The sequence below is a fragment of the Ruditapes philippinarum genome, unplaced genomic scaffold (genome assembly GCF_026571515.1).
Source record: "Ruditapes philippinarum isolate M1 unplaced genomic scaffold, ASM2657151v2 ctg12506_1_1_1_1, whole genome shotgun sequence".
NCBI lineage: Eukaryota > Metazoa > Mollusca > Bivalvia > Venerida > Veneridae > Ruditapes > Ruditapes philippinarum.
Genome location: NW_026864173.1, coordinates 145 through 27,292, shown reverse-complemented (window position 1 = coordinate 27,292; position 27,148 = coordinate 145). Strand labels below are relative to the sequence as shown.

At 31.2% G+C, this 27,148-nt stretch overlaps 1 protein-coding gene across 2 annotated transcripts; it reads left to right on the top strand.

Annotated features, from left to right (window-relative positions):
* Positions 1–17,718: 17,718 nt before the first annotated feature.
* Positions 17,719–26,560, top strand: LOC132724705 (uncharacterized). Of its 2 annotated transcripts, XR_009624952.1 has the most exons (4): positions 17,719–18,207; positions 22,526–22,599; positions 25,587–25,816; positions 26,413–26,560. XR_009624952.1 is itself a non-coding variant. In XM_060709633.1 (3 exons), exons 1-3 carry the CDS (start codon positions 17,814–17,816, stop codon positions 25,674–25,676), a joined length of 558 nt encoding a protein of 185 aa, XP_060565616.1. In that variant the 5' UTR covers positions 17,719–17,813; the 3' UTR covers positions 25,677–26,560. The 2 variants fall into 2 exon arrangements, 1 of the variants encoding a protein (XP_060565616.1); XM_060709633.1 differs by having other exon boundaries at positions 25,587–26,560.
* Positions 26,561–27,148: the final 588 nt, after the last annotated feature.

Sequence of the window (27,148 nt, the reverse complement as noted above, 5' to 3'; positions counted from 1 at the left end):
CCTTTTCCCTTTTCGGTTTAAATTTATGCAACCTTTTTCGACTTATGAATTCTTGGTTTAGGTTCTACGTATAAAAGTGGATTCACAAACTATATGAGAAAAATAGGAAGTTACTGTCCGAAGCACATAGATATTCGACAGAATTAAAATTTCCCTTTTAATAGCTAAAAAATTCTTCAATATCTATTCACTGTGGATAGTTTGAGGGCACTTTGCTGTCGACAGCTGTTGTTGTTCAAAATGTTTAGTTTAAATTTTGTAGGTTAACTTTGTTTGAAAATTATAATTTAATGACTATCGATTTTCAATTTAATTCTGAGTATTTTTCTTTAGTAGTATTTATTTTTTATATTTTTAGCTCACCCCTGTCTTATAGTGACATGGTGAGCTTTTGTGATCGCTTTCCGTCTGACGTCTGTCCATCAGTAAAATTTTACTTTAAACGACATATCCTCATAAACTGCTAAAGCCAATTTCATCCAAACTTCACAGGAATGTTCCTTTGGTAGTCAATTTTAAAAATTGTTCAAAAAATTTTAATTCCATGCAGAACTCTGGTTGCCATGACAACAAAAAAAAAAAATAAAAAAGATCTTCTTTAAAAAAAACAAAAGAGCTGGAGCTTCAATATTTTGCATGAAACATTGTCTAGTCAGTGTCTACCAAGTTTGTACAAATGAAAGCCCTGCTGTCAATATATTGGCCCCGCCCGGGGCCCTATATACAGGTGAGTGTTTTCAGGACCACCATGGCCTTTTTGTTTTAGTATTAAGTACAACAATTTTGGATTTTCTATTTGTTTAATTCTTTTGACCTTAAAGTGGAAAGCTCCTTTAACAAACTTTTAAATGGTGTAATTATTTTAAATTTTGTAAAGATAACCCTTTAGAGGAAAAAATAAACTGTTAAATTTGGATGTACTGTATTATAACTTGTTATAACCTATTATGTATCCTTTTATAAACTTTAAACCCATTATATTCCTTTTTAATATAAAAAATAATTTAAATTGAATTTAACGACCATGGTGTCAGGTCTGCAAGTGCTATTGAAACCCTTCAAACTTTCTTTTTTGTCTCTCTCTGTCCCATAGGGGAATAAATTTATACCCAGATCTCTGCAGTCCCTTTGGGGTATATATAAACGTTTGCAAGAAGTGCATGCGTGTGGATAAGGATATATACAAGTTCTATGCTGCATACCGTGGGGATTTAATAGAAAAAAATGGTTCGATTGTCGGGATGAGGAGAAGGTTTATTTCCGGTTTGCTGCGAAAGTGAATCTTGGCCTGCTAAAGCTCACCAGTTATAAATTTCTCGCTCACCGGATAAACCTTCTCCATCCCGACATCAACCATGTTTTTGATTTATCCTGCTTTTAATCATGTTTTTAAAATAGTTATATGGTTTCATTCTTCTTTTTTCCCCGATAAAATAACAAATCTATAAGTAGTTTTGTTTTTTGCTGCTAACCGTGTGACGTCATCATATGACTGGAGATAGATAAGTTTATCCGGCAAGGCTTTATCCAGCTGATGATTAAGCAGTAAGCAGGATAAATAGCAATTCTCGGCTATTGGCCTTTTGGATATGTATCGCCCTTGAGGATATATACCACTCAGTCTGTTCTCCACTTACCCTTGGGGGAAATATACCAGTTCTCGTCTGCCCCATTGGCAAATACCAGCCCTTCGTCATCAACATGTGTACCAGTACTTTTGCTGTCCCTTGCAGAAATATACCAGTACTCGGCTGCCCTTTGAAGAAATATGCTCAGTGGCACCTCAGGTATATATACCAGTTTTTTGGTTACAACTTAGGAAAATATGTACCAGTTTATGAATGCCCCTTGGGGATATACCAGTTCTCGTGATGACAAATTGCCATTTTCACCCCCGACAGCCATAGGTTATAAAATTATTTATAACCATGATTATGTAATGTTTACAATAAAATTTTTAAAGTGTTATTAAATTAATTATGACATAAATATCTGTCAGTCTATAATTACTCAGCTTATTTCAATATTTCAGTTAAAATGTTACATTTGTCTTCTTTAATATTTTGATTTTTCGCACACATTTAAGTACCATTACTTTGAAATAAAATTTACCATTAAAGGATTGCCTAGCTTTTGAAATATTGTGCACTGAGAAAATGTAAATTTTAATTGAATCAGTATAAATGTGAATGGGTAACCCATGCATATAAACAAATACACTTCATTTGTGATGAATGTAGTTCAGCCCAGTACCTGTGGATACATATGATGTTAAGACTGAAAATTAAATGTTTTCAGACAGTAAAAATATAACTACATTTTGTTTAAAGCTTAGTTAGTTTTTTATGCTTGCTGATGTTAGTATAATATACATGTACCAGGATTAAGATATGTTACACATGTCTGTGCCTTTATTCTGAATGAATGAATGTATCAAGTGCATATGTAAGCATATTATCACATATATATACATGTTTGTTGTTTAAGTGACATGCTATTGCAATGCTTTTATGAAAATAAGATAACATTATTTTATATAATGAAACATTTTGGGACATGTAATCCTACGTACATTTTAAACAGTTATACCTGTTTGATTTAAAGGCCCATTAAGCCTTAAAAAATGCAATCACTTTATTTTTAAAAAGCTTATTTTTTTTTTGTGTCCAAAGAGTATTTCATTGTCCATATAGCACAGCCATCATTTGTTTCTTTTTCATTTATTCAGGTTTGATTTTAGGCCCATTAAGCTTAAAAAATGCAGAAAGTTATTTTTCAAAAGTTTATATTTTTGGTGTCCTTAACTTTTTTCATAGGCCATATATCTAAGCCAACTTTTGTTTCTTTTGCATTTTAGCACATTTAAGTACCATTACTTTGAAATAAAATTTACCATTAAAGGATTGCCTAGCTTTTGAAATATTGTGCACTGAGAAAATGTAAATTTTAATTGAATCAGTATAAATGTGAATGGGTAACCCATGCATATAAACAAATACACTTCATTTGTGATGAATGTAGTTCAGCCCAGTACCTGTGGATACATATGATGTTAAGACTGAAAATTAAATGTTTTCAGACAGTAAAAATATAACTACATTTTGTTAAAGCTTAGTTAGTTTTTTATGCTTGCTGATGTTAGTATATACATGTACCAGGATTAAGATATGTTACACATGTCTGTGCCTTTATTCTGAATGAATGAATGTATCAAGTGCATATGTAAGCATATTATCACATATATATACATGTTTGTTGTTTAAGTGACATGCTATTGCAATGCTTTTATGAAAATAAGATAACATTATTTTATATAATGAAACATTTTGGGACATGTAATCCTACGTACATTTTAAACAGTTATACCTGTTTGATTTAAAGGCCCATTAAGCCTTAAAAAATGCAATCACTTTATTTTTAAAAAGCTTATTTTTTTTTTGTGTCCAAAGAGTATTTCATTGTCCATATAGCACAGCCATCATTTGTTTCTTTTTCATTTATTCAGGTTTGATTTTAGGCCCATTAAGCTTAAAAAATGCAGAAAGTTATTTTTCAAAAGTTTATATTTTTGGTGTCCTTAACTTTTTTCATAGGCCATATTTCTAAGCCAACTTGTGTTTCTTTTGCATTTTAGCAACTAGTACAATTATGATGAATAAGTATTATATATGGAAGTCAAATTACATTTTTTTTACATTTTGCATCTCGAATAACAAACTCAACTTTTTGGCAGGTGATAAGAATATCACAATCATGTTCTAAATCTATAATTACAACATTATGAAACACATATTGGCCCTTTTACAAAAATAAATCATTTCAGAGCCCAAATGTGTCTTTAAACTTTAAATGTATATTATAGGGTAAATATTTAGTATATAATTAAAATAAATTTACATATAGATGTTATTAATTGTTTACTACATATATGGGTATGTTTATTTCATGTTAAGATATGTTATGTCTTATGAACACATGCATCAAACATGTTTGTTTGTCACTTGAAATATAGATTTTATAATTCTAGTATATTTGTAGACATACAATTTATATGTATAAATAACAAATCTACATGTATATTGGCCATATTATGTTTAAACAATTCTATATAACGCAATGATAAGTTCATGCTGGAATATTTTATGTCAATTATACATTATATGTTAACTATGTCTTTTTAATGGATATTGTATGATTAAATCCATTTAGTACATTTGTAAACTTTTAATTACATGTACTTGATAAATCATATATTTTGGCAAGGTTTATGTTGAACAATTATATATGATGTTAAGATAAGTTCATGCTGTAATATTTTATGTCAATTATACGTTTTATATATTAACTATGTCTGTTTAATGGATATTGTATGATTAAATCCATCTAGTTCATTTGTAAACCTTAAATTACAAGCACTTGATAACACATATATTTTGGCAAGGTTTATACTTAAACAATTATTTATGAAGTTAAGATAAGATCATGACTGTTTAAAACTTGAAATGTTTATGGAAAACAGTATTCAGTATATGATATCATGGAAGCTTCATAGACAGAATTGTTATTATACTGTTTTTGTTATTAATGTAGTACTTTTAGAATAAATCATGTTTGTTTGATTGGTTTTGATAGCATGAATGTGTGACTTTTCTTAATAAAAGATTGTACAAAATTGGTTCGTGTATCATTTGTTTTTCCCTCTCTTACAGAAAAAGTTGAGGGTATTAAACTTGTTAAAAATTTACTTCCCACTATTTCCATATATAGCAAAGACTAAGCTGCCAGTACATAAATAACGTTTGTAAAATATATGCACTGTACTAGGAGACATTGACTGGTGAAATTACGTGTAAGATAAAACGCAATCGACACGTCTACAAAATGCATTAACACATGATATATACAAGGTGCATTAAGACATGATATATACAAGGTGTTACAGTTATAAGACGTCACATATGACTTTATACAAATTATTTCAATTTTGTAAAAACGTTGTTACTGCATGTGATATAATCCGAGTTTTCTCCTTATAGTATATACAATAAAGCTGAATGTTATTCTATGATCCGGGTGAATTATAAGTTAGTCTGAGAAATCTTGCATAAATAACAACAACATTACATGAAAATTTACTCGGTTTGCTGGTATGATGTGATTGTGTCGGGGACTGCGTTCTGTGAATGTCGCCTTGCCATTGATCTTTGTTCTCATTTTTAGCTCACAAATTTAGTGACATGGTGAGCTTTTGTGATCGCTTTCCGTCCGACAGTCGGTAAACTTTTACTTTAAACGACATTTCTTCATAAACTGCTAAGCCAATTTCATCCAAACTTCATCAAAGAATTTAATTCCAGCAGAACTTCTGTTGCCATTGCAACCGAAAGAAAAAACTTAAATTGTCTTCTTTTAGTAAACCGAAAAGGCTAGAGATTAGATATTTGCCATGAACAGTGTCTACCAAGTTTGTTCAAATAAATGCCCTGGGGTCAAAACTTGCCCCGCCCGGGGGTGGGTGGGGTCATTGATTTTTCTTATTCGTATATAGTAAAAACTTAAAATCTTCTTTTGAAGAACCCAAATAGCTAGAGCTTAGCTATTAAGAATAAAACGTCTTCAAGTGGGTGTCTACCAAGTCTATTCAAATAAAAGCCCTCGGGTCAAAATTGGCCCCGCCCCATGTGGTGATTGGTTTTCCCTTAATGTATATAGTAAAAACTTAAAAACGATTCTTTTAAAAACACCTAAGAGCTAGTGTCTACCATTTTTGTTCAAATAAGGGCCCTAGGGTTAAAACTGGCCCGCCCGGGGGCCTATATACAGGTGAGCGATTTCATGGCCATCATGGCCCTTTTGTTTTCTTATTGATTCTGTACACGAGAAATGATGAAAAGTACAACATCTCTCGCGCCCCATAGCACCGGATTGAGCTGTACTTAATTTTCAACACACAAACGTGTTGGAATTAATAATCTAGAAGGATAAAAACAAAACAACACTATATACAAATAGTACGGCTGCTACACAAAACTTGATAAACAAATATCTTCATTATCATTCTGAAATCTTCATTGTCATTCTGGTATGTTTATAATCATTCTTATATCATCATTTTCATTCTGAGAATATCATTGTTATCTTGATATAATCATTTTCATTCTGATATCTTCATTTTCATTCTAATATATGTTTTGTTAGTCTGATATTTTCACTGCGAAACTGATATCTCTATTGTCATTCTGATATCTTTATTATCATTCTGATATCTTTATTACCATTCTGATATCGTCATTATCATTCTGATATATTCATTGTCATTCCGATATCTTCATTATCATTCTTATATTTTCATTATCATTCCGATATATTCATTGTCATTCCGATATCTTCATTGTCATTCCGATATCTTCATTATCATAATTATACATACTTATCATTCTGGATTCATTTTCATCATACATTTGTATCTACATAAAAATTCATTCACATCAGAGTGATAATGGTGATATTTTATGATTATAAAGATATATAAGAATGACAATGAAGATATCAGAATGACAATGAAGATATCAGAATGACAATGAAGATATCAGAATGATAATGAAGATATCAAAATGTAAATGAAGATATCAGAATGACAATAAAGATATAAGAATTTGAATGAAGATATCAGATTGATGGTGATATTAGAATTATAATAAAGATTTGTGTAATACATAATCTATGAATCATAAAATTGATCATCGGTAGAAAATATTTTAATTTCTGTTGATCCAGAAGTGTACTTGAACACTCAAATGTAAGGTAAGGTTTCAACTTTTTCAAAAAAAAACTTGTGAAATTCATTTAAAAAAAAAGATCGAAATTCAATTATATCCTTCTGACTTTCCTCTGTATTCCCCATTTTATGATTTCCACACAGTGTGGACATATTTTTTCCTGCGTGGGTCCTGACGTGGCGTAAACATGCATTTTGTACGAAGAAAATGCCATAAAACGGACTAAAACAGAAAGATTTTGTAACCTCTTAACGCGGGACGTTGCAAGTGTGCATTGGAGTTTCATATAAAGAAGATAAAGAGATCATTTTCAATGGCTGATACATTTTTTAAATCCAGGTGTCTATATTGTAGAGTTGCATTCAATGTGGGATCTGACATGTGATTTGAAAAGTTGTAAAAACATTTCTTTATTCATATAGGTAAAAAAATTAAACCACAACTCCAAGGCTCCTAGTTGCCTTATTAATTTATCTATTTATGTGATTACTCAGGTATTTTAGTCTTTCATAAAAATAATGTCATAGGGTACTTTACCTAATGTGCAAAGTTTTGCTGTTTTACCCCTTTTTATTGAAGAAACTTTGTCATTTCCTTGACTAGTCGCGTCAAGATGTTATCTTGAAGTCTCATTTCATCATTGTGTTCATTTATGACATAATATATTTTAGTGTCTTATGTAAAAGTTTATTAGTATAGGATATTGCCTCAGGAAAGTCAATTATAAAATATTAAAAATAAAAACAGGTCATATTATATTTCCCTTCGGAGCTCCACTCTTGAGAAAGTTCTGTTTATCTGTATTCTTTGCTATCGATTTTATAAATAAGTGTTTATCCATCCATACTAGTAGATTTTGCCTCTTACACCTAAAAGCTCCAGACCTTACTTAATTAATACCAATAAATAACTGTTTATCCATCCATACTAGTAGATTTTGCCTCTTAAACCTTTAAGCTCCAGACCTTACTTAATTAATACCACAGCTTAATTCTGAGATCCATATGTAGTACCGGAAGTGTAAAGAATTTAATGCATACCCATCCTCTTATCCCTCAAAATTTCATTTTATTTCAGTTCCGCCCATCGTTTTCTCGTTTATAGTGCACAAGCATTGTTTTACTTTGGAACGATACGACGCTTTTCATGGAAAGCACGAACATACCATAATGAAAGTTACATGATACCCGCCGTATTAATTAACGCAACTTCGGATGTTTCTAAATTAAAAATTTCGCTGCTTTCATGTTTAAATGTTGAATTTTGCTTTAGCGATGCTAGAGTTCGTAGGCAGTAGCTTGCACTTACCAATACTTTCCATGAACAGACTCAATCAAACTGAGCCTGCAAAGTTTTTAATTTTGTCGTAATGGGATTTTTTTACGGATTCTGCTTTTCGCTATTTTAATAATGTAGTATGGGTTTATTTATTAATATACACAGAGCGTGCACTTGTAATATATAATTATCACAGACACGTGATTCTATATATAGTTCTATCGTTTTATGACCACTGATTGTTCAATGTATATGAGTGACGGGAAGATAATGGACATGCGCATTACAGTATAAGATAAAACATGTGCAATATACAACAAATAATTACTGTTATTTCTGTAACTTACCAATAACAAGCTATACTAATTGAGCCTGAAACACAAACAATTGAATCTACCAAATATCATGCAGATTTATCTAGTTAACCAATTAACTCATATACACGCGTTGTTTTCACTCCATTTCAGTGAAAAAATAATACTCTATTTCGGCGTTAAACACTTGTTTTCGTTTAAGAATGTTTTATAAAAAATGATCACATTTTTCGGCGCCGCCTCATCAAGAAAATTTTGGACTTGTAATTAAGTGGCTAAAAATGGTCTCAGGTTGAGCATCGGTAATTTGTAACCAACGCTGAAAGCCATTCATGTAAACGACAATAAATATATAAAAACATATTCACTGGTTTTGTTGTTTATTGACATTAACAAATAAATATTTTAGTCATTATTCTATTGCGGCTTCTCCGATATTTGACTCTACATGAGGCAAACGTGGCCGAGTGGTTAAGGTCGTTGACTTCAAACCACTTGCCCCTCACCGCTGTTGGTTAACATCCCGACAGGGACTTTGGATTCTTTCATGTGAGGAAGCTATCCAGCTAGCTTACGGAATGTCGTTGGTTCTACCCAGGTTCCCGTTCGTAACTGAAATAATGCACGGAAGGGCACCTGAGGTCTTCCTCCACCAGTAAAGCTGGAACGTCGCGATATGACCTATACTGTGTCGATGTGACGTAAAACCCAAAACAAACAAACATGAGGTAAAAATGCTGAAACCCATATTGGCATTTTATTGTTTATTTGTATATCGGTACATGTTATAATGTCAACTGAAAGAAAGGGACGACACATTTTATATATCGATGTAAAAGTTGTTATTTGCCCTACAACTTCATTCAAAAATGTTTGCAAAAAAAATTAACATAAAGATAGTAATACATGTTTAAACCAGGATACCTAATTTGACCAGTTCCGAAACACGTATTTTTGATTACGGGATTACTATCAGAATGAACCCAAATGAAAACCTTTCGCGTTTTCTTTTAAGAAATAAATGTTCTTTAATACTGAAATATATGAATAAGTATTATGTAAGAAAGTGTGCCAACATTTTATTTGAGGTATACGTATTTTAAAGTTAAATTATAATCATTTTTTTTAAATGCGCTTACTGTACGCCACTGTAATATAGTAGGAAAGTCGTTACTTTAAATACCCTACAATGTTATTATTTTATAACAAGTACTGTACGTATAGTGTAATATTAATATAACTGAAAACTGAATAATGAAATAAAATGCAGGATATAGAGCAAAACATAACATGGACATGGATATCTACATGTGTCAGTGTTGACAGATATTGTTTAAACTAAAGAAAAACGTTTGTCAATATGGATAAAATTAAAAACATAGATTATCTTTAAAAAGTATTTACCAGTAATGGGACTAGAATGAGTGTTATTCAAGCATTATTGCAAAACAAAAACTTATTTTCATCTAGAACATTGTATACGATCACTGTTTTAAACAGAACTTACCAGAAATAATGACAAAAATCAAATGCATGCAATGCAATTGCAGTTCTGCTTCATCTCACGCCAAGCATGGTGGTGCATTAAAGTTTACAATACTATATATATGTATATCTCGGATGAATATTAAAATAATAAATAAGACCGGAAATTTGTAGTGTACTGACTTAGTTTTAGTACATTTGTATTAGCTCGCAAAAATAGTCAAATTCTTCGTAGGTAATATCACAAATGGCATTTGAAACGTTATGTGCACAGGAACTTGCTTCGGAAATGGTGAAACCAACCAGATTCAATCAATCAGTATTCTTACTTAAAAAAGAAAGATAGTATATTTTCCGATAATTGTAAGTTTTGAAGTCGAATCAAATATCAACTAGCCAGTCGGTACATTTTTTAACCAACTATTATTTAATTTGTATGCAGACACCAAAAGTTGAAAAACTGCATCGGAACCGGTCAAACAACAGTATCACATTTTTATTAGATTTATTTTATAACAAAGTAAAATATATATTGTAGTTTTTTAATCAAAACAAAATGCTGAGGCCATTATCATACTTAATTTTATTGCATTAAGAACACATTTACGGAAACGCTATATAATTTTATGTAAATCATTATAATTATAATACATTTTTACCATTGAGTTTTTTAGTTAATACAGAAAAACGATCAAAACAAAATCTATTATTGTTGAAAGTCCAAAGTTGCCATGCTATTTTTGCTTCATTATTTAGAAAATTAGAAATCTATATAGCCATAGAGGGAAAATACATTTTACTGGTAAGTGAAGGACAATATTTAGTTTTGTGAGGCCTTTATGAATCGCGCATGCGCTGTTAAATTGAAGAAAATATCAGTATGGCGGAGGTTAGTCCCGGATAAGATTTTTCTTAGAATTTGAAGAAATTGATGTAAGTACCTTTAACTCTTGTAGCCGTTATGTTACATATTTTATACTGAAAACGAAAATGAATTACTTCATGAAACAGAAATAACTAATGTGCCAACAAAAATTACAAAAATTTAACAATTAAAAACGAAAGTGGTTTTATGAAAAAAACTTCCCACATTAGGCTAATAATTTTAGCTGTTTTCAAATGGAAAGGCAACACCCATTTATTAAGCATTTGTAAGTCATGTTTGTTATCTGAAATCATAAATTTTGATGAATACTTTATTATACTAATTTTATAGGGATTTGATAATTTACAAAAGGTGTTTGGTGAAAACGAAAGTAGAAATTATAAACCAATTACAGTTGTTTAAGGCAGTAGCGGTAGCGGATTTTAGGGTATAGCGGATAACATGGCAGTAACAATGCTCCTTTCATCAAATATGCCTTTTTCAAAATAATACAATTATACCATCAAAAAGAGTGATATATTTGCCATCCGTGGCTAATTTTGTTTTATTTAATTCAAATTGCACAGCCAGTTTTTCTTCCATAAATCAGAACGAGGTAACCGGATGTTGTCACCGTCAGACTGTTTATAAGCGCTTCCAAAAGAAAATAAATAAACAGAAAACTATTGATCAACACCAAGTAAAGTAATGAAATATTGACATGATTCGGTGTAAAAATCTTGTGTTTATAATTTTGCAAAAAAAGCTTTTACAGATATAACACCTACTGACACTAAAAATGATTGAAAATGAATAGCAAGTGCTTCTGTCAGTAACGGATTTTACATTTGGGGGTGGTCTCAAAATTTATTTTATCTGTCAAAAACGCCGTCAAAAGTGGATTAAAGTAGACTTTAACAAAAAAAATATCCCAGTTTTAATGTTATAATATTATTTATTCTATCTTTTTTATAATTTTAACTCAGTTGTATTGATACTTTGAATATACCATCATTATTAACTCTTCTTTCAACTAGACTATAAGATTAATATAATGGCTTTAATGTAAAACAGACCTATTTTTCATTGAAATGTGTTGTTTCATTTTACATACTTAATACACATGCTCAGCTCAAGTTTTATTGCAAAATTTTTGTAATTTATGTATTCAGAATATATAGTTTACTTTTTAATTCATCTATACAGATCTTAGGAAATATTGTTTTTATTTGTTAAAATTGCAACATATTATATAGTTATCATTGCTTGTATACTGTGATGTTACAAAATAAATAAATAAATAAACAATTTTTAAATAAATAAAGCTATTTACTATGGTTGATATAATTATAGATTTTTTAAAGAAATAACTATGGTAAACTATAGCTATGTTCAAACTATGTCACAGTTGCATCATAAGTTGTTGACCAGATATGTATTTATATATTTATTTACTTGTAGAAAAATTTGAAAGATTACTATCAAAATTAATGTAACATTTTTCATTCCAGTAACCCCAAAACATGTTTCTGTGACATGTACTTTGTAAATACTAAATTTAGAACGTTTTGAGACTCACCCTCATTGACCTTCACCTACCTATCCCATACTCCCCAAAGCTATCCGCTACTAACTGAACTATATGCCGAACATAAACAGAGAGTACTACATGTAATGTCAAAGATACTGCTGAAAATATTTTATTTTAAAAAGGGAAGTAGTTTGACTACTGAATGGTATCAATTTGATTTTCTGAATATTATTACTAAAGACATAAGCAGCGCCGATCTCCTTAGCTATCCGCTACTGTCTAAACAACTGTATTTCGTTCCTTAATTATTTCAGACCTGAATCTAACCAGTTTCTGACCTAAATTATACCATTATAAAGCAGTAATGTAACTAAAATTTGTCCAAATTCAGACATTCTGAAAATTGCCACAGAGGCTCACAGGAAAATGTGTCCTTATTTTATTAAATCTATATTCATATAGAGAATAAAGTAACTTCCTCGCGATAATAAGGGAAACAACCCAATGTGTATGCATTAATGAATTACGGACAAGGCAGACCATATTTTGGGACAGGGCGGACCGTAAATAACTAGGAATAAATTGTAACCTATACTAAATGCAGTTTATTGATTAAGAATATTTTTTTAGGATATTATTAATAACCACATCGAGTCGTATATTATGCAGGTGCTAATTGACCAATTGTTGGGATATTACATGCCATTGTTTGTTAAATAATAAGACAGTAACGCTGCTATAATTGAAATTCTTTATTAAACAATATGATACAGAAAATACTTGTTATTCACATCTGATATTGTAAACATTATGAGTGACATAGTAAATATATCAGATTTAACATGTATTTTTCTATGAAATAGTGACAAAAAACATATGTCTTGCTAGAAATCGCTTCTGAGTATGACAAATGAGTGTGTACCGTTCCTCTCGGCCCCGGCTATGAGAAGAAAACTGTACTCAAATGTTCTCAAAAACCATTCAGGGGTTTTTAGAATTTTGATATATCATGGGTAGCTGATATAATTAAGGGTACTCTGCGCATTATTTGATCAAAATCGGTTGAGTAATAAATAAGTTATAAATAAAAAAACCTACCTGAATCGGGAGAAAAATCAGAGTGTTCCGTACCCGAAAAGTCACGTGGTATGGCCACATTGATAATGTCACGGATTTATATTACAGGGATTTAACACATATAAATGCTGAAATATCTTGTCGCCCACCCTATAAAGGTACATCGATCGATAATTTACCAGCGCTATGTGTAAATTACCGTTCGCAACGGATACCTACTTAACAAAATACCATATAGGCTATAGCTTTTCCATTTATTATCCGATTTTGGAAATTCAAAGTTTATTGTGTCGCCTTGAAAAAGGCGACATATAGGGGTTACTTTTGTCGGTGGTGTCGGTGTCGGCGTCCCCTTAAGCTTGTCCGGAGCATAAGTCAGTCATTATAAGTTGGATTGACTTCAAACTTGGTATGCATGCTTCTAACAATGACCCGAAGTGCAGTGCACAAGAACTGGTACTCTGCACTTCTTATTTTTTTGAGTTATTGCCCTTTGTTAATTTTCATACTTTATTTTTGTCTGGGCCATTTCAGCTATGGACTTGAAACTTCTTAGGATGATAGATCTCATTCAGGAAAACATCGTCGGATACCCGCGATTGATAAACATGTTACATAACATGCAATCAACAGTGGGTAAAATGAATCGATTTGCGTTGATATACAGCAACAGGTGCGTAAAATATCTACCAATGACATCGCGTTTAACAAATCTATATTCTTCAACAGCGGAGGTAAAAAACAATAAGAAACAAAATGGCAGCGCCCACGGTTAAAAACTGTTGTACGTGTCTTGTTAAAATCAATGGCAAAAACTATCGCCAAATCAGTTCTTCTGCAAGCAGATATCAATCAGAAAGGAAAACATCAGGCTGTAAAAGTAAATTATCCATGCTTTCTTGCTGGAAATTGTTTGATTTTTCAATGTTGAACTTTTAACGTTGTCTATGGTTGTGGCAATAGTGTCTGTAATACCGAACGTCGTACAGAACAAGCGTTTTGATTTGTTTTAATCGCCTCATGAAATCGTGAGGCAGCCAATGAAATAGCTGCCTTTGACACACCTCTTATCGACTGAATATTGGCAAAAAGTCCCACGGCTGATAAATGTTAATGGTTCGGCCGTGGGTATCCGACGATGGCAATGATAGGAAAATGTATATTTGGGTATGTTTGATTATATCTTAGTGAAAGTGTATATTGTATTCATGATTAAAACAACACTTTTTTAGTATAAAACATTTATTTTTAGTATAATTGCGCAATATTTGGGTATGTTTAGGCAATATTTTGGTATATTTGGGCAATATTTGGGTATTTCGTGCTGCCCAAATATTACCCCCTATTGGGTATGAATTAATACCGGATATGAGTCAGATCTGCGGATATGACTTTGAATACCGGATATGACCTACCGGTATATTTTTTTAATCAGCAATTTTAGCGATATTTTTTCCCAAAATCAAAAGGCTTAGGCCTCTTCCCAATTAAGCGAGAAAAATCACTGAAAGTAATTATTTTTTATGAATTTTTGTCGATACAATGTTTTATATAAAAGTCATATCCGTGAAGGACGGAAGACACCGAATCAGACTTATATTTTATTAATTTTCTGATCTTTTTTTCTTAATACGATATTTTATAATAATAACATGTTATAATGACGCCCGTAAATGAAAAAAGTACAAGTTATAAACGTTGCATGTTCTAAATAAAAGTCATATCCTTGACGGAAAGAAGATACCGAATATGACTTTTTAAGTAACATATTTTGCACGCTCTGTACAAAAGCAATATTGTGCCGGATTAAAGGTACCAAATATGACTTGTTGATTTAAAAGTCTTTTTTATGTATGTTTTTAACTTATTTAAAGTTATTTATAATAAAAAAATAAAACATGTAAATAAATGTTTTATTGAATATAAAAATCATGCATTCATGATTTTAAATATCTTTTATAGAACCAAATAATGTCTAAAAGCTTTTATTTTGTTTTCTTTTGCGTACAATACAAATTTGTTTTCAAAATGTAGAGAGGAAGAACTCCTGAAGCTTTACATCAAAAATGAGTAAGCGTTGTTCATATTCGTTTCCACATTCATTGTTCATCTATAAATAGTAAACTAAGACACGTCTGCCTACAAAATAAGGTCTTTAAAGAATGTTCAAAGCTGTCAATATATGGCCCAGAACACAAGAAGTAATATGCTTCTTTCAAAATTATCAAGGGAAGCATGATTAAGTGGTTTCCTTTACGCATCTATTTATTACTTCTCTATATATTTTGTCCAGCTAAAGATTACCAGGTCTGGTAAGATTTAAAATTTAACTGGCCCGAATGTCCTGTGCTTTTTAAAGTTTTTCGATAAAGCTTGGACTAGATCTGGATCACGAGGTGCTTGACAAGAAGGCAAACAATTCCATAAAAATAAAGCGCCCTGTGATTTTGTAAGACACAATACACAAATTGGCATATACATAGTAATATTACCCGCACTGTAGGTGATATATTTGGATGATATACAATACACAAATTGGCATAAACATAGTAATATTACCCACACTGTAGGTGATATATTTGGATGATATACAATACACAAATTGGCATAAACATAGTGATATTACCCGCACTGTAGGTGATATATTTGGATGGTATACAATACACAAATTGGCATATACATAGTGATATCACCCGCATTGTAGGTGATATATTTGGATGATATACAATACACAAATTGGCATATACATAGTAATATTTACCCGCACTGTAGGTGATATATTTGGATGATATACAATACACAAATTGGCATATACATAGTGATATCACCCGCACTGTAGGTGATATATTTGGATGATATACAATACACAAATTGGCATATACATAGTGATATATTACCCGCACTGTAGGTGATATATTTGGATGATATACAATACACAAATTGGCATATACATAGTGATATATTACCCGCACTGTAGGTGATATATTTGTATGATATACAATACACAAATTGGCATATACATAGTAATATTACCAGCACTGTAGGTTATATATTTGGATGATATACAATACACAAATTGGCATATACATAGTGATATATTACCCGCACTGTAGGTGATATATTTGTATGATATACAATACACAAATTGGCATATACATAGTAATATTACCAGCACTGTAGGTTATATATTTGGATGATATACAATACACAAATTGGCATATACATAGTGATATCACCCGCACTGTAGGTGATATATTTGGATGATACACAATACACAAATTGGCATATACATAGTTATATCACCCGCACTGTAGGTGATATATTTGGATGATATACAATACACAAATTGGCATATACATAGTGATATTACAGCACTGTAGGTGATATATTTGGATGATATACAATACACAAATTGGCATATACATAGTAATATTACCAGCACTGTAGGTTATATATTTGGATGATATACAATACACAAATTGGCATATACATAGTAATATTACCTGCACTGTAGGTGATATATTTGGATGATATACAATACACAAATTGGCATATACATAGTGATATTACCCGCACTGTAGGTGATATATTTGGATGATATACAATACACAAATTGGCATATACATAGTAATATTACTCGCACTGTAGGTGATATATTTGGATGATATACAATACACAAATTGGCATATACATAGTGATATCACCCGCACTGTAGGTGATATATTTGGATGATATACAATACACAAATTGGCATATACATAGTAATATTACCCGCACTGTAGGTGATATATTTGGATGATATACAATACACAAATTGGCATATACATAGTAATATTACCCGCACTGTAGGTGATATATTTGGATGATATACAATACACAAATTGGCATATACATAGTGATATCACCCGCACTGTAGGTGATATATTTGGATGATATATAATACACAAATTGGCATATACATAGTGATATTACCCGCAATGTAGGTGATATATTTGGATGATATACAATACACAAATTGGCATATACATAGTAATTATTACCCGCACTCTAGGTGATATATTTGGATGATATCGCAGGGACATGAAGAGGCAGTTTCTTAAAATTTGCTACTGTGTCTATGTTTTTGTTACTATTGAAAAACACACTAACAAATGACTTAAATTTTAATGCTGACCATATAATCATTATTACTTTTTTATTTTTGTGCAATTAAAAATAAAATAAATTAAGTTTAAAGCTTTATATCTTTTCCAGGTTTCAAGCCCCATTAATTGAATTGAGATTATAAATGCAATTACATGTATATGTGATCAATAACGTTACATAAAAAATATTACATAAAAAATATGTTACAAGTTACACAAATTCTATATGCATTTTTTTCATCTGGAAATTATTTCATACATGTATTTTATTTTTGTATATTAATATATCAACCTTTGTCCTCAGGTTATTCTTAAACAGTGATAACATGGCATCTTCCTATGACAATTCCTCGGAGGAACAAACAGAACTACGCAGACTTCATCAGTGATAACATGGCATCTTCCTATCACAATTCCTCTGAGGAACAAACAGAACTACGCAGACTTCACATTAAACTTATCTCTGAAATTAACGATAATTTAGATGAAAACAGCATAGAGTATAAGAATTTAATTTTTCATTTCGGAACTTATGTGCCTCGAGGATTAATTGCCAATAAATCAAGTCTAGATATATTTGAAACTTTATGCACCAGAAACATCATTACACCAGGAGAAAATTATGAAAAATTGAAACAGATATGTCGAGACAGTGGAAATGATATTTATGTAGATACAATAGAAAAATATGAAAAGAAAATGGAAAAAGTTCGATCTCAACATAGATATACAGGTATGTACAATAGAAATTCAAGTTTATCTGAAAGAAAAAAAAAACCTTTTTATTTGATGTACATGTATACATGTAGATATTATAATGCAATTGCATACTACGTCACCCTTTTGAACCAGTTACTTAATGATTATAATAACAGTTAAAGATATGAATGATATTTTAAAGATTACTACTAGGGTATATATTTTTGATCTATAATTTTGTTCAAGAGAGGATCTTCTAAATTACTAGTACTTGTATTCATTAACTGAAGTATTACTTTAGAACGGTTTATCATAATGTTTTTATTCAGTTTGGAATTTAATACATGGAGATATCAATTTTGAGTGCATTTTTAAAGAGTTATGCATGGTTAGCATTCAAATGCGCAGGAGCATAATCACAAAGACCGATACTCCGGAGTGATTTATTACAAAGCATTTGAACAATAATCCATGCATTATGATATTATAATATAAAACAAATAACATATATTTCCATTCTAATACATTAATTTTAAAGGAATTTATAAGAATATGCAAAAATTATATTGAGGGTAATGATATTGTCACTGACGTCATTTAGATCATTGACGTCATATATGACATCACATAACCTATTTTTGTGTATATGTATTGCGTTTAAATACCTATGTTACTATATATAGTAACAAAATCTAGTGTATTTCAGGGTTATTATGGCAAGATCTAGGTCATTATGCAATTTTGGCCGCCTTGCTACTCGGCATTATTTTTCCATAATGGGCGAGTGAATGAGCGCACGTGCAGAATGACGTCATCAACTTTCAAGATGACTGCTGACGTTGAATGAACTGTAGTCACTTGTACACATTTTTTTTTAAAGTTTAAATGACATAATTAATCACAATCAGCAAGCTTATCATTGAAGATTTATAAACTCAAGAAAATAGACCTCAGAAATTCCAAATATGATTTTAGATTGACTGTACGAAAAGGTCAGAGCCTAGACAGTCTCAGAAACCATTTTTGATGGCACAATTTTTTAAACTTCATAAAAAAACTAGCACTAGATCTAAATGTAATTCTCACAAAAAATGTGAAGAGTAGGGTTCTGTATTATTGATAGAAATAACAATATAACAACATTTCGATGCCTTGGTGCGAAAGGGTTGTAACTCAATATTTTGAAATTATTCAGGAGAGACAAAAAACTTATTTATTCTTTTACGTTCTAATAAATACTTCTTTAATTTTGGTTTTTGGCTTTCATTCATTTACTGATATATAATTGATTGGAAAGGTTATTTTATTTTGTCAGCATAAAGAGATAATTTCTTTAAGTTATTTTAATATTTAGTATTTAAAAAAGCATCGAAACACGAGGCTGTTGGATTTGTATGAGAGTATAAATCAGATTGCCGATTGTTTTGATGTTCTTTCTCTCTTGTATCTTAGGCAAAAAAAAAAACACATTCCCAGTCATCCAAGAAAAAAGTACCAAATGTATAAGCATCTGAATATGAATTTTCTACTGTTATCTCCTTCCCTGTCATCACAATATGTAAAAATCAAAGCACAGAAGGCGCTGAATTTGTTTGGGTCATAAAGTTGAAGGTTGTGAGATTATAAAACAATTTGTTTTTGTATAGTGCCCAATGCTTTCCAGCGCTTTAATTGTAGTAGATTGCAACATTGATATTCAATCCAATGTTTATTTGACTTAAACAATTTGAAAAAAAAAATGAGTTGCCTTAAATGGGATTTGAACTCCAGACCTCTCGTTTCCTAAGCGAGCGCGCAAACCCCTCGCCACGGTGAATTTATGTTTTATTCTAAATTAGGGTTGTAACGACGCTAACTGTTGTTTAACACTTGTGTAAATAATCATGGCGCTTACTATAAGCATGTATATCTATAAAGAATAAAACAATATTAGAAATCTTCGACCATTCGGAAATTATTTTGCTTGAAAATTAATGTACCTTTCATGTGACCATATTTACGCAGTGATCTCCCCTGAATTTTTCGGCCTTGGTGTTACATATAAAGGGAAGTAACCGCTTCAAAAAAGCGGACTACTTTCGGCATTTGCAATTAACAGCATTAGAGTCTGAAATTTCGCTACCATTTTTTGTTTGGTCTAACGACCCAAACAAATAACCAGAAAAAATGAACCAGTTAACAAGCAAGCTCCAGACTGACAGTGAGTTATAGCAATGTGCATGTATTGGTTTGCAATTTAACTCTGACGTGTTTTCAAAAGTCTCCAAACTATGATACAATCATAATATATTGTATGACAATTATTTATAATAAATTTATTTTGTGTTACAGTAATTTCATTTTCGTAAAACCAAAATGAGTCCATTATTTTTTCTTGCTATTTTGCAAACAATGCAACATTATACCAATGACAATTTTTATGTTGAAAAAAAAATCACTATAACAGTACTGTTAGTCAAATAAAGCAATGTACTATGATATTGTTTCTTTAACAAGCATTGGAATTGATTTATGTTTGAAATATGTGTAAGTTATTCAAATTCTTGTATTATGTCTAAATGAAAGCTTACCATTTTATAATGTAAATAACAAGGAATCAGAAGCTGAGACTGTTTTATAAACTTGTCAGTAAGTTTGAAAGAAATAATCCACTAAATATTTCACAGAATATGATATAAGATATTGAGATACAACTGTTTTGCACTAGGATTTATTCAAAATATCATCAAAATGTTGGTGCGAAACGGTTGTAACTTCAGTTACAACCATTTCGCACCAACAAAATATGTCTGTTTGAGTTACAACCTTTGGACATATATACTTTTTTGGTAGTTTAATTTTAGCTTTCAAGTTCAATATTTTTACAACATGTGTGTATATTGCTCCTACATTGAAAAATACCATAAAACCATTTTCGGTAAAATTATGAGTTACAACCCTTTCGCACCAAGGCATCGATTTTCTTATATTTATTTTGTGTTGTCTTGTTTTCTAAGTTAATCGGAGTGTCAAACTGTACAGTATGATAGACATTTGTTCACATCGACATAGAAAAGGTGACAACCAAGATTAGCGGCAATGTCTAAACGTTGTATTTCGGACATAGGTATTAAAGACGTTAATACTTGGTTGCTGCTCGCCATTATGCGGCCCGAAGGACATTATGTACTCGAGGGCCATTATCGCATAATGGCGAGCAGCAACCAAGTATTAACCTTTAAATAATATACTTGATTGTCCTATCTGTTTGAAAGGAAAATAGTACGAAGCGTGTTAGAATAATAAAAAAAATTTCTGTAGTTGGCTTTTAATTTGTTAAAAACGACTCGATCGACATCATATTAAAACAGAACATTCTTAAAGATAAGACATTTATAACTATTAAACTCAAATTTACCTTGGCTCTTTTATGACCTTGATGGTCAATTAATAAATTTATTATCTGCGTATTTTAAAAAAAATAAACAGGACCTTCTAAAGGATTGAACTGATCAAGATCTTGAACTTTAAATGACCTTGACCGTCCAAGTCAAATTATTGAATTTTGGTTTAAATTATCATAATTTTGTTATTTGAGTTATTTAGGGTTTGATTCAAACTTGGACAAAACAAGACTTGCTACCAATTAAACGTAAGGAATGATTTAGATGTGACCTTGATCTTAAATCTTGTAATTCCGTTATTGATAAATGAACATCATATTAGGTCACAATATCATAAAAGCCAGGACCTGAATGTATATCAAACTCAAATTGACCTTGACGCATGTATGACCCTGACCTTGATGATCAAAGTATTTAATTTTTACTGATGATTTGTATGATTCGTTGTACTTGTAACTTGGTTTTTAATCAATGGATTATTTTCATACTTAGACAAAACAAACTTTAGGATTTGAATCACACGTTGAATAAACAACACTTGTGACCAAACAGACATGTATAATAATTAAGATATGTCATTGACGTTTAAATGACATTGACCATTAAATGATTGAATTTTGATTATATTTGTATATATAACTTTGTCATTTACAGTTCAGCTCGAGTGTAATGTACAAATTTTTGTGCTTCCTCCGCAATCAACGTTTAAGCAAACTCATTAATCCCCCTCGTTTTTCTGAGAGTAATCGCGGAGAAACACCCATGACCATGCACAATCGCAGAGTTTTAGAGAGGGTAAAGGTATTATCGTGGAGATTCTCCAAGAAAATCATGATTTATAAGTTGATATTATATTTAAAAATTATCCTTTTTCATTAAAGTACATTTTAATTTTAAGTACATAAAGTTATTTTCCCTTTTATTAAAAAGAAACTACAGTCTTATATATTTGTGTTTTGAAATTTGTAGGTCCACAGGAAGCTGAGAAAAAACATACAGAATCAAAAAGAAAATTTACTGTTCCTCAGACAGAACAAAAAGAGGTAGAATGTGTTTCTTTTGCTTTTTCCTGGTTGATATACTGGTATTTGCATAACTGTTTGTTTCTAGTTAATATACTGGTACATGTATAACTGTTTGTTTCTGGTTAATATACTGGTACAATGTATAACTGTTTGTTTGTGGTTGATATACTGGTACATGTATAACTGTTTGTTTCTGGTTAATATACTGGTACATGTATTACTGTTTGTTTCTGGTTGATATACCGGTACATGTATAACTGTTTGTTTCTTGTTGATATACTGGTACCGTACATGTATAACTGTTTGTTTCTGGTTGATATACTGGTACATGTATAACTGTTTGTTTCTGGTTGATATACTGGTACATGTATAACTGTTTGTTTCTGGTTGATATACCGGTACATGTGTTACTGTTTGTTTCTGGTTAATATACTGGTACATGTATAACTGTTTGTTTCTGGTTAATATACCGGTACATGTATAACTGTTTGTTTCTGGTTGATATACCGGTACATGTGTTACTGTTTGTTTCTGGTTAATATACTGGTACATGTATAACTGTTTGTTTCTGGTAAATATACTGGTACATGTATAACTGTTTGTTTCTGGTTAATATACTGGTACATGTATAACTGTTTGTTTCTGGTTAATATACTGGTACATGTATAACTGTTTGTTTCTGGTTGATATACTGGTACATGTATAACTGTTTGTTTCTGGTTAATATACTGGTACATGTATAACTGTTTGTTTCTGGTTGATATACTGGTACATGTATTACTGTTTGTTTCTGGTTGATATACTGGTACATGTATAACTGTTTGTTTCCGGTTGATAAACTACTGTTTGTTTCTGGTTGATTTACTGGTTTATGTATTACTGTTTGTTTCTGATTGATATATTATCAGTACATGTTATAAATAATGGTTGTATGATAAACCAGTATTGTTAGCTTGTCAAGGCACACAATAAGGTTAGCAAGCTTTGTAATTTCATGATGGCAGTTGTACCCATCTTTTAAGCTTAACTATTATATTAAGCTTGTCACTATCTCGGTTAAGTTTTTAGTTTACCTGTCACAAAGTGACATGGTGAGCTTTTGTGATCGCTTTTCGTCCGGCATCTGCCCATCGTCCGTTGGTCCATAAACTTTTACTTTAAATGACATCTCCTCATAATCCACTAAGCCCATTTCATCCAAACTTCACAGATATGTTCCTTTGGATGTCAACTTTAGAAATTGCTCAAATAATTTAATTCCAAGCAGAACTCTGGTTGCCGATAGAAAAAAACTTTAAATATCTTCTTTTAAAGAACCCAAAGGGCTAGACCTAAGATATTTAGCATTAAATATCTTCTAATGGGTGTCCACCAATTTTGTTCAAATAAAAGCCCTGGGGTCAAAATTGGCCCCGCCCCAGGGGGTCATTGATTTTCCCTATATGCATATAGTAAAAACTTAAAAATCTTCTTTTAAAGAACCCAAAGAGCTAGAGCTAAGATATTTAGCATGAAACATGTTCTAATCGGTGTCCACCAATTTTGTTCAAATAAAAGCCCTGAGGTCAAAATTGGCCCCGCCACGGGGGTCTTTAATTTTCCTTATATGTGTATAGCAAAAACTTAAAATATCTTCTTTGATACAACTCAAATAGCTAGAGTTTAGATATTAAGCATGAAACATCTTCTAGTAAGTGTCTACAAAGTTTGTTCAAATAAAAGCCCTGGGGTCAAAATTGGCCCCGCCCCAGGGGACATTGAGTTTCCTTATATGTGTATAGCAAAAACTTAAAAATCTTCTTTGAAAAAACCCAAATAGCTAGAATTTAGATATTAAGCATGAAACATCTTCTAGTAAGTGTCTAAAAAGTTTGTTCAAATAAAAGCCCTGGGGTCAAAATTGGCCCCGCCCCAGGGGACATTGAGTTTCCTTATATGTGTATAGCAAAAACTTAAAAATCTTCTTTGAAAAAACCCAAATAGCTAGAATTTAGATATTAAGCATGAAACATCTTCTAGTAAGTGTCTAAAAAGTTTGTTCAAATAAAAGACCTGGGGTCAAAATTGGCCCCACCCCCGGGGTCATTGATTTGCCTTATATGTGTATAGCAAAAACTTAAAAATCTTCCTCGAAAAATCCGGATAGCTAGAGTTCAGATATTAAGCATGAAACATTTTCTAGTAAGTGTCTACAAAGATTTTTCAAATAAAAGCCCTTGGGTCCAAATTGGCCCTGCCCCAGGTGTGTCATTGTTTTTAACTATATGTGTAAAGAAAAAACTTGACCAGCTAGACCTTAGATGTTTAGCATGAAACATCTTCTAATGGGTGTCTACCACGTTTGTTCAAATAAAAGCCCTGGGGTTTAAACTGGCCCCACTACGGGGGCCTATATACAGGTGAGGGACTTCAGGGCCATCATGGCCCTCTTGTTTACTTTATCTTGTCCAGAGCATAACTATAAGTTTGATTGACTCAAAATTTGGTATGTAAGCTTTTTTTAATTGGCCTGAAGTGCATTGCCTAAGAATCCATCACAGATTCCTTCATTTGATCTGTCAGTGAAAAACTTTTCCATGGTATTTGTATATTTGATAATATAAAAATTTAATTTATCCTCATATAACATGGTTACAATCAATTTGAATGCCAATAAAGTTAAAGGTACGTGTACATTGCAAGAGTAGTGATAAAAATAGCCTATATTTAAGAAGAAAATGCCCTTACTAACAGCTATGCTGTTGACTGTTGACAAGGCAAGGCATCCGACTCGTGGAGTTTTATAGTCTATAAAGAATAATGGGGAAACAATATGCACATTCATTTTGCTTCGACAGAACAAGAAAATCAACTTATAGAAGTTTGCCATGTAGAAGTTCTACTGTTTATTTGGACACTGTATGGTAATCAAATGGACTTAAAATACAAATATTACTTCATACAATAAACATTTTTGAAAATTACTGAATAAAACATAATTGTTTGTATTATTATTTATATTATAGGAGATAAAAAGACGCAAGGTAGAAGAGTCTCCTAAACAAAAACAGTTAAAATATGAAAATGCTAAATCAGGTATGTTATATGGAATATAAAAGGGTAAAATTGGGTATGTTATATAGAATATTAAAAGGCTAAATCAGGTATGTTATATAGAATATTAAAAGGCTAAATCAGGTATGTTATATAGAATATTAAAAGGCTAAATCAGGTATGTTATATAGAATATTAAAAGGTTATATAGAATTCTAACAGGACCCGTATTTTTCCCTATTGAACATAGAAAAACCGTAAGTGTGTGTTATTATGCAATAAAAATACTGTTTGACGCTCTATATTTAGACATGTGACGCGCTGACAATAAGTACGGAAACAAAGGCGCAATTTAGCTAATTATCATGTACGGCAACATTTATTTGTTGATGTCATGTTAGAATCGAAATAATAATATATCCAAATCCGTGATTTTATTGCTTGATAACATCACTGTTGTCGTTCGGATGTGCATTATTATATCAATCCGGCTACGCACTCGTGATATATTTCCCAGCATCTGAACTCCAAACAGTGATGTTATTGAGCAGTAAAATCACTGTTTGGCACATATTATTTCTTAATTTGAAATGGCTAAATCATGTATATTATTTGGAATATGGAAAGGCTAAATCAGGTATGTTATTTGGAATATAAAAAGATTTAATCAGGAATGTTTTATAGAATCTGAAAAGGCTTAATCAGGTATGTTATATAGAATAGAAAAAGACTAAATCAGGTATGTTATATAGAATGGTAAAAAGGCTAGATCAGGTAAGTTATATGGAATATAAAAAGGGTAAATCAGGTATGTTATATAGAATATTAAAAGGCTAAATCGGGTATGTTATATAGAATAGAAAAGGTTAAATCAGGTATGGTATATACAATTCTAACAGGACCCGCATTTTTCCCTATTGAACATAGAAAATCCGAAAGTGTGTGTTATTATATAAATAACACATGGGTTTGTGGGTAACAGTAAAAATACCATCCCAAGGAAAATACTGTTACCCGAGGCGTAGCCGAGGGTAACAGTATTTTTACGAGGGATGATATTTTTACTGTTACTCACAAACCCATGTGTTATTTATTTTATTACCCCGAACAAAAATACTGAGATTATCTGAAATTGTCAACTAAATCTAACAGTAACAAAAATAAACAAAGAGTAACAATAACTAAACTGTCCTTACCTTTTAAGTTTTAAGTGTACTTTACTGTAGGCCTACTTGAGAAGTTTTCCTTTTCTTTTATTCTTTAAGCAAGTGATGATATCTACAAATCATAAACATACAATAAGCTAGGTTTTATTTAGGAAACAAAACACTAACCCATTTACACGGTTATGATCTGTGAAATCTGATCCTTCTGTTTCCAGAATATTCTTAGCATGGTTTTTGACAAAATAACGATGATATCCTATGTCCACCATATCTGTAACGTTTCACTGATTAAATTTGTTAAATAATCCTTTGTTGCATGCTTAAATCGTCTGCATGTCTAGTTTGACATAATTATTTACATTGCAATT